The 12,932-nt window shown below is 39.5% G+C and overlaps 1 protein-coding gene across 4 annotated transcripts in view; it reads left to right on the forward strand.

The window, feature by feature from the left end:
- The first annotated feature begins 1,066 nt into the window (after positions 1 to 1,066).
- The window catches only part of LOC135197035 (cytosolic 10-formyltetrahydrofolate dehydrogenase-like), a 29,451-nt gene continuing 17,585 nt past the window's right edge, over positions 1,067 to 12,932 (forward strand). The window contains exons 1-2 of one of the 4 annotated variants that reach the window (XM_064223946.1): positions 1,089 to 1,223; positions 11,447 to 11,864. In XM_064223946.1, the coding sequence (XP_064080016.1) occupies positions 11,820 to 11,864 (45 nt within the window). In that variant the 5' untranslated portion in view covers positions 1,089 to 1,223; positions 11,447 to 11,819. Of the gene's footprint in view, positions 1,224 to 8,279; positions 8,389 to 11,446; positions 11,865 to 11,908; positions 12,387 to 12,932 lie in introns of those variants that run through there. The other 3 variants (XM_064223945.1, XM_064223947.1, XM_064223948.1) reach the window with 3 other exon arrangements.

Below are 12,932 nucleotides of genomic sequence, written 5' to 3' on the forward strand. Positions count from 1 at the left end.
TTCAGTGCCAGTAGTATCAAGGTCATAATGCTTATTAACACCGTGCTTGCAGTCCTTAGCACTTGGTTTGTAGACCTAGAGGTGCCTTTCTTTAGGATACATTCATTAAAATCGTATGCCAACGATACTTAAGGTGACAGCCTGACAGGAATTTAGATATCAAAGTAGAGGTTGTCCATAAAGTCCCAGTACCATTACAAGCAATAAATACTTGTAATGGTACTGGGACTATATGGACACGCTGTATGATTTTGTGTCAGTGGCTTAATGCTGCATTTTCCTGAAGCCATTTCCAATAAGGGGAAATTATATAATGAAAGTGATTAATAAGACAAGTTAGAATCACTCCTAGAACAGATTATGCATCTTCATTTATTTAACAATTCGATTCAGTGCGTGCAGTGAAAGCAAAATCGTATAATTATAAGTGCGAATTAGTCAAGAAATTAATAGATCAGAAAGAGAGAAAGGGTGGGGGAGGACAAGTAGGGTGTGTACGTGTGTACAGTATTACCAAATGTTTATCTTTTCAAGTCAGGTAGCGTCTGAAAAAACATTATTCCGCCAGAAGTCTGGTATGTTCCTTTTAATTGTAACCAGTTACCACAGCTATTCGTCTGCTGTCAAGATCATCTGCGCAACTTTTAAACTGCTCGTTAGTCGTCTGACCAAAGGGTCCCCACAGCAACAGCATGCTAGTCGGTATACCCTAAACAAAAAGAAAAAATAAATAAATGAAAAAAAAAAACCTTCTGCCCATTGGTATAGAAACCAATCACAATGAGCATCGCTCACCCCACCCTTGTCTCATCCAACCAGATACCCGGAGATGTCGCACCCTCTCGCGAGCCAATGGGACTAGACGATCTTCTCTATTCAACCAATGGAAAGTTGGCTTCAAGCTCAGAGTAGCCAGATAGCAAACCCATTCAGGCAATAGTCTTTGTTTCATATCATTCATGTTGAAAAATGCAATTTTCGATCACCCATGCGAATCCAGGTTAAAGTACATTATCTTACACCCTGTGTAAACCAACTTGAACGATCACTTTTCTATAGTTTACCCTAACTTACAGGAATCTCGACTCCAAATGCTCCCCATACGACGTTAATGAGGGACAAGGCCTGAGCGAAATATATGAGAATTTTCAAATCATCTTCCCTCACTGTCGTCGGAGCAGTGGCTGGGTGAACGTCTAACAAAATTTGGGTCTCTTCAGGAAGTAAGTGGATTCTGTCGCTTGAATAGTGAGCTTGTTTTATTCCGTGCGTATTTTGGATTTGGATTCGTTTCAAATCGCTGCTCGCTCGTGCTTTCGAATTAGAAATACTCCGGGGTGTACCCGAGTATAGTCTTGGGGAGGGGCGTTGTTTTAATGCTTTCGCCGGGCGAAGGGCCTGTTGTGTCTGAATATTATCGTCCGGCCGGGGGTTCCTGGGCTATAAATACGTTATCGCGTTGACGTTGAAGCATCTAGTGTTTGTTGCTGATCACTAAAAAATAACGCGTGGTAGCTTTGTTAATGAATGTTTACATATGGTTTTCCGTACGCGGCAAGCTTCTTATTCAGCTGTAAAAGCAAATTGAGGAATAAGCCGACTGGAACAGATGACTTATTAGAAAGCATAATAAGTAGACATAATACAAAATTTACGTTCTTTATGTATAATTATTGTTTGTCAAGGTTAGAGCTACCCTTCACAGAGCGACGTTCAGTGAAGCCTCGCATATTCCGTCGGATATCGAATGTCACCGGTGTAGGGGTGACGCCAGGTAAACTGGTAGGCCCAATTTCATTAAAAGCAACAGCATCGCCTGTATTTTTTTCTCACTGAAATACACCGACCAAAGAAAAGCGACAATTTAGTCATTTTATTTTTGTCAACGTTTTACTCAAAGGCCAAAGAGAAGCCTTGGTATTGAGTTATGCCTATTGCCTACTCCTGTGGAATTGAGCAATTGTTTGGACTTGAGTAATGTTGATATTTCTAAATGAAACACTCGACGCTTTAAATGTATTGTGGTGTTTGGTACTGTATTAATATTAAATGGAAAGGTATGTAATGTACGGAATTTGTTTAAAGATAGGCCTAGTCCAGATGTCGACACTAAGACTTGCATTACTTTAGCCCTAACAATTTTACAATCCTTGCGAAAATGTCTCGGTTGCCGCAAGGAATGTCTAGTCAAAACTGACAACCACCCACTTATCAATGAGAGAGAGAGGGGTTGACTCTTAACTATACGAAAAGGCTGCTAGTTAAACCGAATAGACGAGTGCATTGAGGGATAAAGTGGGAAGTAGTTGAATGTTTTGGGACGTGAGCTGTGACCTCGGGTTGTTTGTTGTTGTGGCGTTTGTTTGTGCTTGTTTCAAATTATGTAGTTTACTTGGTCTATCATAATGAGACGATGGCACCACCATTATAGCGCTGTATAGCCATAGGCCTTTTCATGGGAGTTTTTGACTTTGGAATGAGAATTTTTAGTATTTTTGTTTTCATTTATAAGGTTTTTTTTATGTGATGGGGACGGGGCTAGGTGGGCGGGACGACCTATGTGGCATTGGACTAGTGCAGCTGTCAAATACATAAACACTACATACTGTGTATGCAACACATGTGGTCGGTATGACTGTATGAGAGCATTTTCATTTTTTGTTTGCAAATTCTGTCACTTTTCCAAAGCAGCCTAACCGCTTGTGCACTAGTTAAGTCTCTCTCTCTCTCTCTCTCTCTCTCTCTCTCTCTCTCTCTCCCCTCTCGCTCGTCTCTCTCCTCGCTCCTCTCTCCGTCTCTCCTCCTTCTTTCATTCTGGTCACGAGGCTGCGGAACCCTTTTTAGTATAAATCCAAGAATAAAAGAAAAATCGATAGAACTGATCCAAGCCGGTTTGAAATTGACTACATTATCTGGATTTTTTTTATACATTTTTTATAGCATCGTAAGAGAATTTTTGATTACCATGTTTAGCATTGTGATGTGCGTCAGTGACCAGTTCATGAATATGCAGCGAGATTAGACGTAGTTGTCAAACAGGCCACGACATATTAATGCAGTCAGCTGATAGTGCGAATGGGAACTAGTTTTGGTGACGATCTTGTAGCTTTTGAGATTTGTTATAAACATACTGCGCAAATAATTATATATGTGAACTGAAAATTCTAGCAGACCAGGTTGAAACTAAATTAGGCCGTGCTGCTTTAGCCTTTATTACCCTCCCCCCTTCCCCCCACAAGATTTTTTGCGACACAGTTCAAATCATTAACTGTAATTGCCCATAATGTTGTCCACTTCATAAATATCAAATGAGAGCTGATATTGCGCAACAAGCAAGCGAGTGACGTCTCTTCAGCTGATTGGTATTGCAAATGGAAACCAGTTTTAGCTACGCATTTGAATGCTTTCCAGGTTCATTAGAGAGAGAGAGAGAGAAGGGGGGGGGGGGGTTGGAGGTGGGGGAGGATTTAAAGTTTAGGCCAAGCGCAGGGAACTCTGAGGCCATTCAGCGCTGGAAATCATGGTGAAGCAATTGTTAAGGGGTAAACAGACGATCAATACTACTGACAGTATTTCCTGTACTGTCATTTTTACTGTCAGTGTGTCCATCATACTGACATAGTGTCAATACCTGTAAATAGTGTCAGTATGTGGGTGGGGCTTAAATTAATGTTTTTTTTTTCACTGGACTGTCAGTATTGTCAGTATTATCATAAATCGGAAGAGGTACAATGTCTGATCAGCGAGGGAAACTACTCCTTCGGAAAGTAATTTCAGCTTTCCAAGCTTTCTAGAGTTATGGGATGTTCGAAGCGAAAATTATATGAAGAAGAACAAGAAAATGGTTGCATATGAGAACTTATTTGATGTATACAAAGCAATCAAAGCTGACGCAACTGTAAAGGATGTAAAAAAGAAGATGAATACATTGAGCAGCAACTTTCGTAGTTGAAAACTCAACGACTCTAAAACGAGTGGTGCTAGCACCGATGACATACGTATATCAACCGTCCTCATGGGATTTTCATGAGCTTTTATTCTTGAAAAATTTGGAGAAGCCTGTGCAAACAAGAAATTCAATTGAAACAACAGTAGAGGCAATTGTATTTTATTGTTTAAACTATTACATTTTACTCCATAATAATAAATTGGCTATATTTACAATAACTATAAGTTAACTGAAGCATTTTAATGATTTCATGATATTAATAATTATATATGTATATATATATATTATATATCTATATATATAATATATATATATATATATATATAATATATATATATATATATATATATAGTATATATATATATATATATGCGTAAAAGTATTACGCTTACCAATCCATTCTTTGACCCACTTTCTACGTTTGCGTCTTCTCTTTAGCCAAAGAGCCATAATGATTGCAATGGATGCTTTTCTCTTCTTTCTCATGTCACTAGAAAGCCACGGACGGCTCAATCAGTATTCAATAATGGACGTGTGTTCGGTGAACTGACAGTAGTTCACACCAATAGAATATTGTCAGTATTTTTACTGACAGTAATAATGATCGTCTGTAACCCCCTTCAGGAGAGGGGTGTTGCAACTAGGGGGCCGAAGAGTCGCTGCAAAGAACCTTTTAAGTAATGCCTACAGTGCACCATGAGAGATGCACTGAAGGTGCTACTCCAGCTACTCCATGTAGTCCAGTGCCTCTTAAATTCAGTCTAACGTTGAATGCATAAGGTCCCAGCGCTTGGCTTTTGGCCCAGAATCTATATCCTATTCCATTCCATCCGTGCACCTCACGTGGTGCACTGTAGGCATTACTTGAGGGTCTTGGCAGCATCCCTTCGGCCCCTAGCAACCTCTTTTGTAACTTTTACTGTGCCTATGTTCATATTCTTTTTCCTCCACTGACTTTCCACCTTCTCTGACAATTGTTTGATAGTGCGACTGCGAGGTTTTCCTCTCTCTCTCTCTCTCTCTCTCTCTCTGATTACCCATAGGTGGTTTGAGTAAGTATTCCTAATACCAGACATAATGTGAACGCATAGAAAAGCGGCGATTTTTTAACCCCCTTCCCCCACCCCCCATCTGAAAGCCGGTTATATCTGGCTTAGCGACAGCCATCGAAAGGTAGCACCTAATCCACCAGTTTCTCACATTTTCAACCGCTAAGGCAAAAGTCGGTGACCTCCGGTGGTACCGGTCTCCAATCGACGTGCAAGTGCTTGGGCGGGGAAATAAAAAAAAAAAAAAAAAAAGTGAATTTGCGGTTGGTAGGCACACATAGCTGCAACACTTGTCTGTTTTCGTGGCGAATCGGTTTGTTTGTCTTTTTCTTTTCATATGACTAGTCTTATGTTGTCTCCCTGAGAGAGAATAAGGCCAAATATTGACCCATTTTTCATGTCGGATGAGGAGAGCTTGAATATTTTTTGTTTCATAAGTTTTCTCTACTTTTTTAGGGATTCTGGTTTTTAGAGGAGTGGGAGGAAGCTGTTAAAAGACTTATATTGCTCTTTAATTCGTGTGGAAATTTGTCAATTACTTTTTTTAAGTTAGATTATTTGACATTTCATACCAAATGAATTATAAGAAAACCATTGGGTGCCTTAGTAGCTTTTTACTTTACCCACCAGAAAAATTCAGACAATTTTTATCTGGTAAAAACGAGCTAGTCCTAAAACCTGAATATTTTTCAAGAGAAAGTATAAAAGAGTTCGGTATACATAGCTTAGAGTGACTTAGACCTAACTAAAAGAATTCGGTATGCCTCGCTTAGATCTAACCACCTTTTTTTTCATGCTGTCATGCTGGTCCCAAGCCCGGGTTAAAAGACCCTTTAAAAAAAAAACTAATCATATTGAGACCCAAAAGCAATTCGAAATCGCAAAGTATCCGGTTGGCGTCCTTAGACCATGAGTAGTAGTAGTAGTAGCTACTACTATAAAACTTTTTTTTTTCATCTGTCCATCCGCCTGTGGTGTTTTTGTATGGTAACACTGCGTCCCGGGCTTTAGATAGTTACATTAGCTTACATTCAACGATTATAATAATATCCTATTTGGAATATTAACGGTGTAATTCGCATATAGTAAATTATTAAAACACTTTTCAGTTGCAAATGTACACCCAGATATCCTTTTATTTACCTAAAACTTACACACAGCGTAACTATTTAAAGCCCAGGACACAGTGTTACCATACAAAAACACTACAGGCGGATGGACAGATGAAAAAAAACAGTATAGTAGTAGTGCACTATCTTTGAAACGGCTCCATGTTAGGACGAAACCTGTTAACCTCTCCCCTAGGTCATATGCACCTGTCATAGGCCGGCTGCTTGTAAACAGCCACTTAAACTTTTTACCAATAGTTCGTAATATTGCAGGCCTTATAATCCATTTGCAAACATGGTCATTCCGTTCTTAGCGGTATGACCATTCTCCCTATTATATAGAACTTTCAATTTGTATGACATTAAGATATTAATGATATATATGCTGCCTCGTTGTTTGGTACGAATGTCAAACATTACTTGAGGAGTGTAAGGAAATTCTGTGAGCAGTATTTACCCAGAGGTTACCGAGTGGATTGGTGAAAGGCACAAAGTTGCAATAAAGCTTCGTCATTCTGCTTCGTCACTTTCAGTCTACAGAGTCCTTTTGTCTATTGCAGTGCGTGCTGCACGTAATCTCTCCCACGCGCGTTGCATAAGCACCCCCTGTCAAAACTACCCTGTCTGTCTCACCGAGAAAAAGAGCTTGTTACTGTCTACCTTTTTCTTAAAAAGAAGAGCTATCTCTCCTGCTGACAACTGAGTACAGTTGAAGTGTTTTTTCAGATTTCTGAGATATAAATCCTGACTTTATTTTTCTCGTGATTTCGGGAATGCATAACATTCTATAAATGTATGCAAATCAAACTCGTAGTGTTATATTCCATTAGTGTCAGATAATAATAATAATAATAAAAAAACTCACGCCGAAGAAAAAGTAAATAGTTTGTACTCCGTCAATTTGTTTTGCAATTGTGGTTGAAGTAACAGTATCGCTTAAAAAAATGTCGTGTCGATGACTTAGCAAACAAATTGCACAGCGTTTTTAGCCTCCACCCCAACCTCCATCACACACACACAAAACTTTAGCTTATCTGAAACTAACCTGAAGGTGTTGGATAAAGATGCTTCGCAAAACATGATTTATCAACTTTTAATTTTACAGAGAAAGGACTTCCCGGCACTTGTATCTGTTATCTGTCCGAATTTATCAGCTGTTTTTTAGTCTGCCAAGTAGATGATATCACATCCCCCCCACCCCTTCATAGAGAGAGAGAGAGAGAGAGAGAGAGAGAGAGAGAGAGAGAGAGAGAGAGAGAGAGATCCAGTTCGCGCCAGATATTGTCTGTTGGAACCGGTATATTTTGAGTGGGTCGAGGTGTGATAAGGAAAACCTCTTTAGAAACACCCTTATCATTGATAGATGGGATGGGGAATTTTCTAAACACGCGAAAGAGGTGTATGATTAAGTAGAACCTGCTGATTGTATCTATTTTTCTATCTTTAAATATATAACATAATGTGAGAAAATATACACTAGAATACAGGCATATAAATGGGGTTGTATCTGCAGAATGCAGGCATCTTCACAATCTGTTATGAAAACTGCTCTGAATTTTCTTCAGTTCACAAGCGTAGAGAGAGAGAGAGAGAGAGAGAGAGAGAGAGCGAGAGCGAGAGCGAGAGCGAGAGCGAGAGCCTAGGTAAGTCCAGAGGTAGGCATGGGACAACAAACAAAACTTGAGCCTACATCATGAGACGACTACCTTCGACTTTCCAAGTCATCAGTTGTTTAGACTCGAGGGACACCTGCCAGCTTTGTAAATCTCCCTGGAAATTTATTGTAAACCTTATAATAAGAAAAATCATTCGACATTGGGAGCTTTAATGGTGCAAAACAACAGTGCAGCGTAACACACCTCCACTTAATGAGTAGTACCACTTCTATGAGAACAGTACAAACCGGCACCAATCTTTTCGTTGTCTTCCGAAGAAAATATCTGCTGAAGTTTCAATTTCATGATTTAATCATCAAAACTTAGTTTAATACCAAAGGTTTTATCTCTCTCTCTCTCTCTCTCTCTCTCTCTCTCTCTCTCTCTCTCTCTCTCTCTCTCTCTCTCTCTCTCTCTCTCTCTCTCTCTCTCTTATCACAATCTGAAAATATTCGAGTCCGGTCAGCTGGCAACAACCTGCGAGCGACTAGTAGATAATGGCTGATAACGGAAGCAGAATATCAGGACAGGGACAATATATATTACGGGAGGACGGCTACATCTATGGAGTGTATTTTTTGTTGCCCACGGTGTCTTACCCTTCCCATGTAGAATTTAGTTGCTTGGTGAGAGTTAGAGCAAATCTAGACCGTGGTACATAGACACCAGACAAGACGAGAGCGGTCATACCCTTTTTGCTACACCAGTTCGAGAAGGCTTAGTCGATTATATTTCTCCATTATAGTACGAGTGTTCACGAGAAAAAATTAGACAAGATTGAAGAGGGGCCCGAAGTTTTGTAAGAAAAATAGTTGAGGAATCAAGTGATGTTAGCGATAATCAGTTTTGAATTGCGGTTGAGGCGAACGCCTCCGTGACTACGAATTCATGTTGCTTTGCAGTATTCTTTACGTAACTTTATTATGGTGGTGGTTTTGTTTTTACATTCTCCTTCTTTGTTTCAGCTTTCTCCACGAACTGAATTTTCGTATTACTCTTGACATTGTTTCAGTACAAGACTTATTTCCTTCGTGTTTTCATTACTGTTGATATTTTTCTTTTTATCGGTGAAATTGCGTAGACCAAGGTTGTTAAGAATCTGATAAGATTGTGCAGTGTTAGTTATTTATGATGTATAACGCATTTCTACACATGAGCATGGTGGTAAGATACGTAAATGCCCAAGAAAAATTAAATGTAGCCAAAAGTTTTAATTGTATTTATAATTAGTTTGTTTTATTTATTGTCATGTAGTTCTGATAGCCTGGCTTAGTACCACAACCCCAGTCTGTTACTGCCCACCAGAGTGGAGTGTTTTATGTAAGAAGGCATTGTGTGGCTGTTGTTGACCTTGTGCCGCGTACTTGATGAACCCCATTTCGTAGCATTGTCGCCCGTGTGCACCCATTTCGTGCTTACCCACTGCATCCCCTGAAGTCTGTTTGACTGATAACATATCTTGGTAGAAGGTCGTCAGCTTCTATTTTTTGTAACTAATGAATTTGTGTATAAATAACTGCATCAGGAAACCTTGAGGTTTAACAGGATTCTACTTAAAGTTTTGAGTTACCAGTAAGCTCGTAAGATTAGACTTGCTAAAAGAATAATTGTTCTGTATTTTTCAACTCTTGATTGACAGATTTTACCACTCCCAAATAAGAGCAAGTTTTGTAGTGTCATTATGCTTTCGGTCTAGAATTTCAGGATCTTTATTTTAAAATCAATTTACTTAATTATCCAGAGAGAGAGAGAGAGAGAGAGAGAGAGAGAGAGAGAGAGAGAGAGAGAGAGAGAGTGTTCGAAATGATGATGTTGGAGGCTGTCTGGGCGCTGTCTTCCGTGCATTGAAAGGGAGAAGAAGAAAGTGGGACTTTTAAAGTTCTGCCCGCGAGGGGCCCGTCCCAAGGATATTGACCCAAACAAGTTTTATGATTTACCCTTCCGACGACCTCCAGTCCTTGGCAGTGCCCAGATTTACAGAATTGGACAGTAGGGCTGTAGACACTGTAGTTGTAGGATACGTTTATGTTCCCGACATACAGGCGTTGTCTTGAGTGAGTACTGCTGTAAATGATGTTTGTAACGTGGAAGTGTCCCTGTTGTAAACATTAAAAAGGTGAACTTAAAACGTGTGGTCAAGTAGACTCTCTCTCTCTCTCTCTCTCTCTCTCTCTCTCTCTCTCTCTCTCCACACCATGCATGCATCCTTATATTGTATACACGCAGGTATTATAGATACAAGGAAGTTACACATGAACTGACTGACTTATTGATTATCAGTACATAATCTGATTTTTAATTTCAGTCAAATCGTTTGATGAGGTCGAATTTTCCGTGTGTGTGTGTGTGTGTGTGAGAGAGAGAGAGAGAGAGAGAGAGAGAGAGAGAGAGAGAGAGAGAGAGAGAGAGAGAGATTCCTAAATTATTACCATTCCGCATATTGCAGTCCTGCCCCATATATCTTCATTAATCAGTCTACAAGATCAGGTCATAGATTGTTAGTCGGCGTCAATGACCTTCGATGTCAGGATGCCAGCAAACTTCCAATCATTCATTCATTATAGATTGTTAGTACCTAAATGCAGCTCCTAGTCCAATACGCTGGTGCTGTGTAGGGCAAACTGTAGGTAGTGCCGCCTTGTGGAGTTCAGGCAAAATAGACGAAGTTTTTACTCGGTGTTAGAATTTTTTTTTTTTTTCATCAAACATCTCGTGTATTCCTTATCCTACGACATTGTTTTGTCTTAGCCTTTCTTTAACTAATATTAAATTTTAGTCATAACTGATGGCGCGGTTATAGCATCAATTTCTGTTTTATTTTAACAATTTTCTCACTTACAAGATGCAGCTCCGTGGTCTGTTTTTATGTCATTTTAAAGATTGTATCGCGCTTGTAATCTTATGTCATAGTAAGAATAAATTGACCAAGATACACAACAAAGCTTCCTCGAGACACAGAAAGGAAAAAAAAAGTACATTTCATTCGCTCTTGGCTATCGAGTGCATTTGCCAATATCTTCTGCGTTACAGTCAAGGAACAGAGTCAGAGTTCTGACCCATTTATTTTATGTTGATTACAATTTTTTTTTTTTTCATTGTGAAACTTAAGTGTAAATTTGACTTTAAGCAACTGTTGCTTCTCTGGTTTTGAAGTATGCTAACATGTAAAATGTAAAGAGTTTAATGTTTGTCGAAAACAGTGAAAGGATGTGGATGAAGTTATAAGTGCAATCAATACATTGGCCTAGTGCGCTGGTAATCAATAGTAGCTCGTCATAACCATTGTGGACGCGCGTTTATGTATGTGTATATATATATATATATATATATATATATATATATATAGATATATTAATATATATATATATATATATATATATATATATATATATATATATATATATATATATGTCTTGTGAGTATGTGTTTGAGTGACTCGGCCTTCTCACTGGCTCGGACATATTGTTTGGAAGTCAGAAAAAAGTTTTCTTTCGTGTATATTTAAACCTTTAAATGTATGTAGTGATCTGTCAAACACTCCCTTGTGCATTACTGGTCATGTATGAGAGAGAGAGAGAGAGAGAGAGAGAGAGAGAGAGGAAAAAGTGATTGTACATGACAATGCAAGATTGCAATGAAGAAATTGACGAATGACAAGTTTTTCCCGTTGTATCTGATTTACAGTTGTAAACTTTACCGAACTAACAAAAAAAAAAGTAAATAAAGAAAGAAAAAGACAGTTACATCCAATTAAAAACAGTAGAACAAAACAACCCCCCAGTGAAAAAAAAGAATATACACTGCATGTGAAGGGTCGGTTGGCGCCGGGTCCTGTGAGCTGAGGGGGGGAGACGCGTGTGAGTGAGTTCGTCTCTGCGAAATCTGGTTGGACCGACTTGCCTGTCGTCGTCGCTTCTGTAGCTGAGCCAAAAGCGGCGAGTGTCGTGTCGTACGAACCTTCGGCGCTGCTGCTGGGAGCCGCTTTCAGTTGCAGGCGAGAGGCATCGCAAGTGTGAGGGAAAAATAAAAGGGGGAGGAGACTGAGGATACCGCCATCATGTTCGCCTGTTCGCAAATGTACAGGCGATTTAGCACCTGCCAGGTAAATCCTTGGGAAGAATCGAGTGGTGTAGTTGTATATATATCCTACAGAGGAGGAGGAATTGTATGGGTGTTACCTGTAGCTGAGAAATGCGTGTAACCATAGGGGGTGAAATGGCATATTGCCGCTAACGTTGCCACGGGCGTTGCAGTGCATTCGTGGATGGAAACATATGGAAGGTTGTATCCGTGAAATGGCATTTTTTCTATTAATAAAAAATCGTGTAAATGACAACGTAAAAGAATCAATGAAGGTTGGAACGAGGCATTCCTTGGAATGGAGATGCGGTGGTGTACATGGGAGTATTACATAAACTCACCTGTTCGGCCAGTATGAAAATGTAAGTGAGATTTTTCACACACGAACCAGTTCTGGAGTCGCAAGTGTGCAGATAAGTGTAAGTACGTCAGTAGAACTGAGGTGGCAGATGCCTTTGTATTTATAGCATATAACGTAGTGTCGTGTGGATCTCCAAGCCAGTGCTAACGTATTCATTTCCCCTCAGATTGAAAGAACATTGAAGTGAGTTTCATGGAGAGTGATTGTGTTAAGTGTTAATAAAGAATTCCTTCTCAATTTGTCATTCTCGGACTGGGAAAGTGTGTTTGCGGGAATTGTTATGCGAATACCAGGCAGCCACGTTGCTTCCTTCACTCGCTCTCTGCTGTTTTATGCAGCCCCGCCGCCCAAGAACATCGATTTCATTTCAGAATTCACGGCGCATGTCTTTTTTTTTAAGAGCGCGATGTAAGAAGACGATTCCTCAATGAATGTTCGTTACTGGTTATTTACAATTTTGTGTGAATGACATTCATAGTTTTCAGTGTTGCATCACTCACTATCTGAGGTCGGTATACAGGCGGGATTTTCAAAGCCATTACGAAAACGTTAACATAAGTTTGTATATTATTATTATTATATATAATAAAATCTCATCCGTTCATGTGAAACGCGAATAGTGCTCGTTTTGCATATCTGTCGAAACATTTATCCGCTAGTTAGCAGGAATACGCTTATGGTTATGCGCCCTTTTTAAAACCATAATTGTTAAGACCTCAGATTTTTTAG

The sequence above is a fragment of the Macrobrachium nipponense genome, chromosome 18 (assembly GCF_015104395.2).
Source record: "Macrobrachium nipponense isolate FS-2020 chromosome 18, ASM1510439v2, whole genome shotgun sequence".
Classification (NCBI taxonomy): Eukaryota; Metazoa; Arthropoda; class Malacostraca; order Decapoda; family Palaemonidae; genus Macrobrachium; species Macrobrachium nipponense.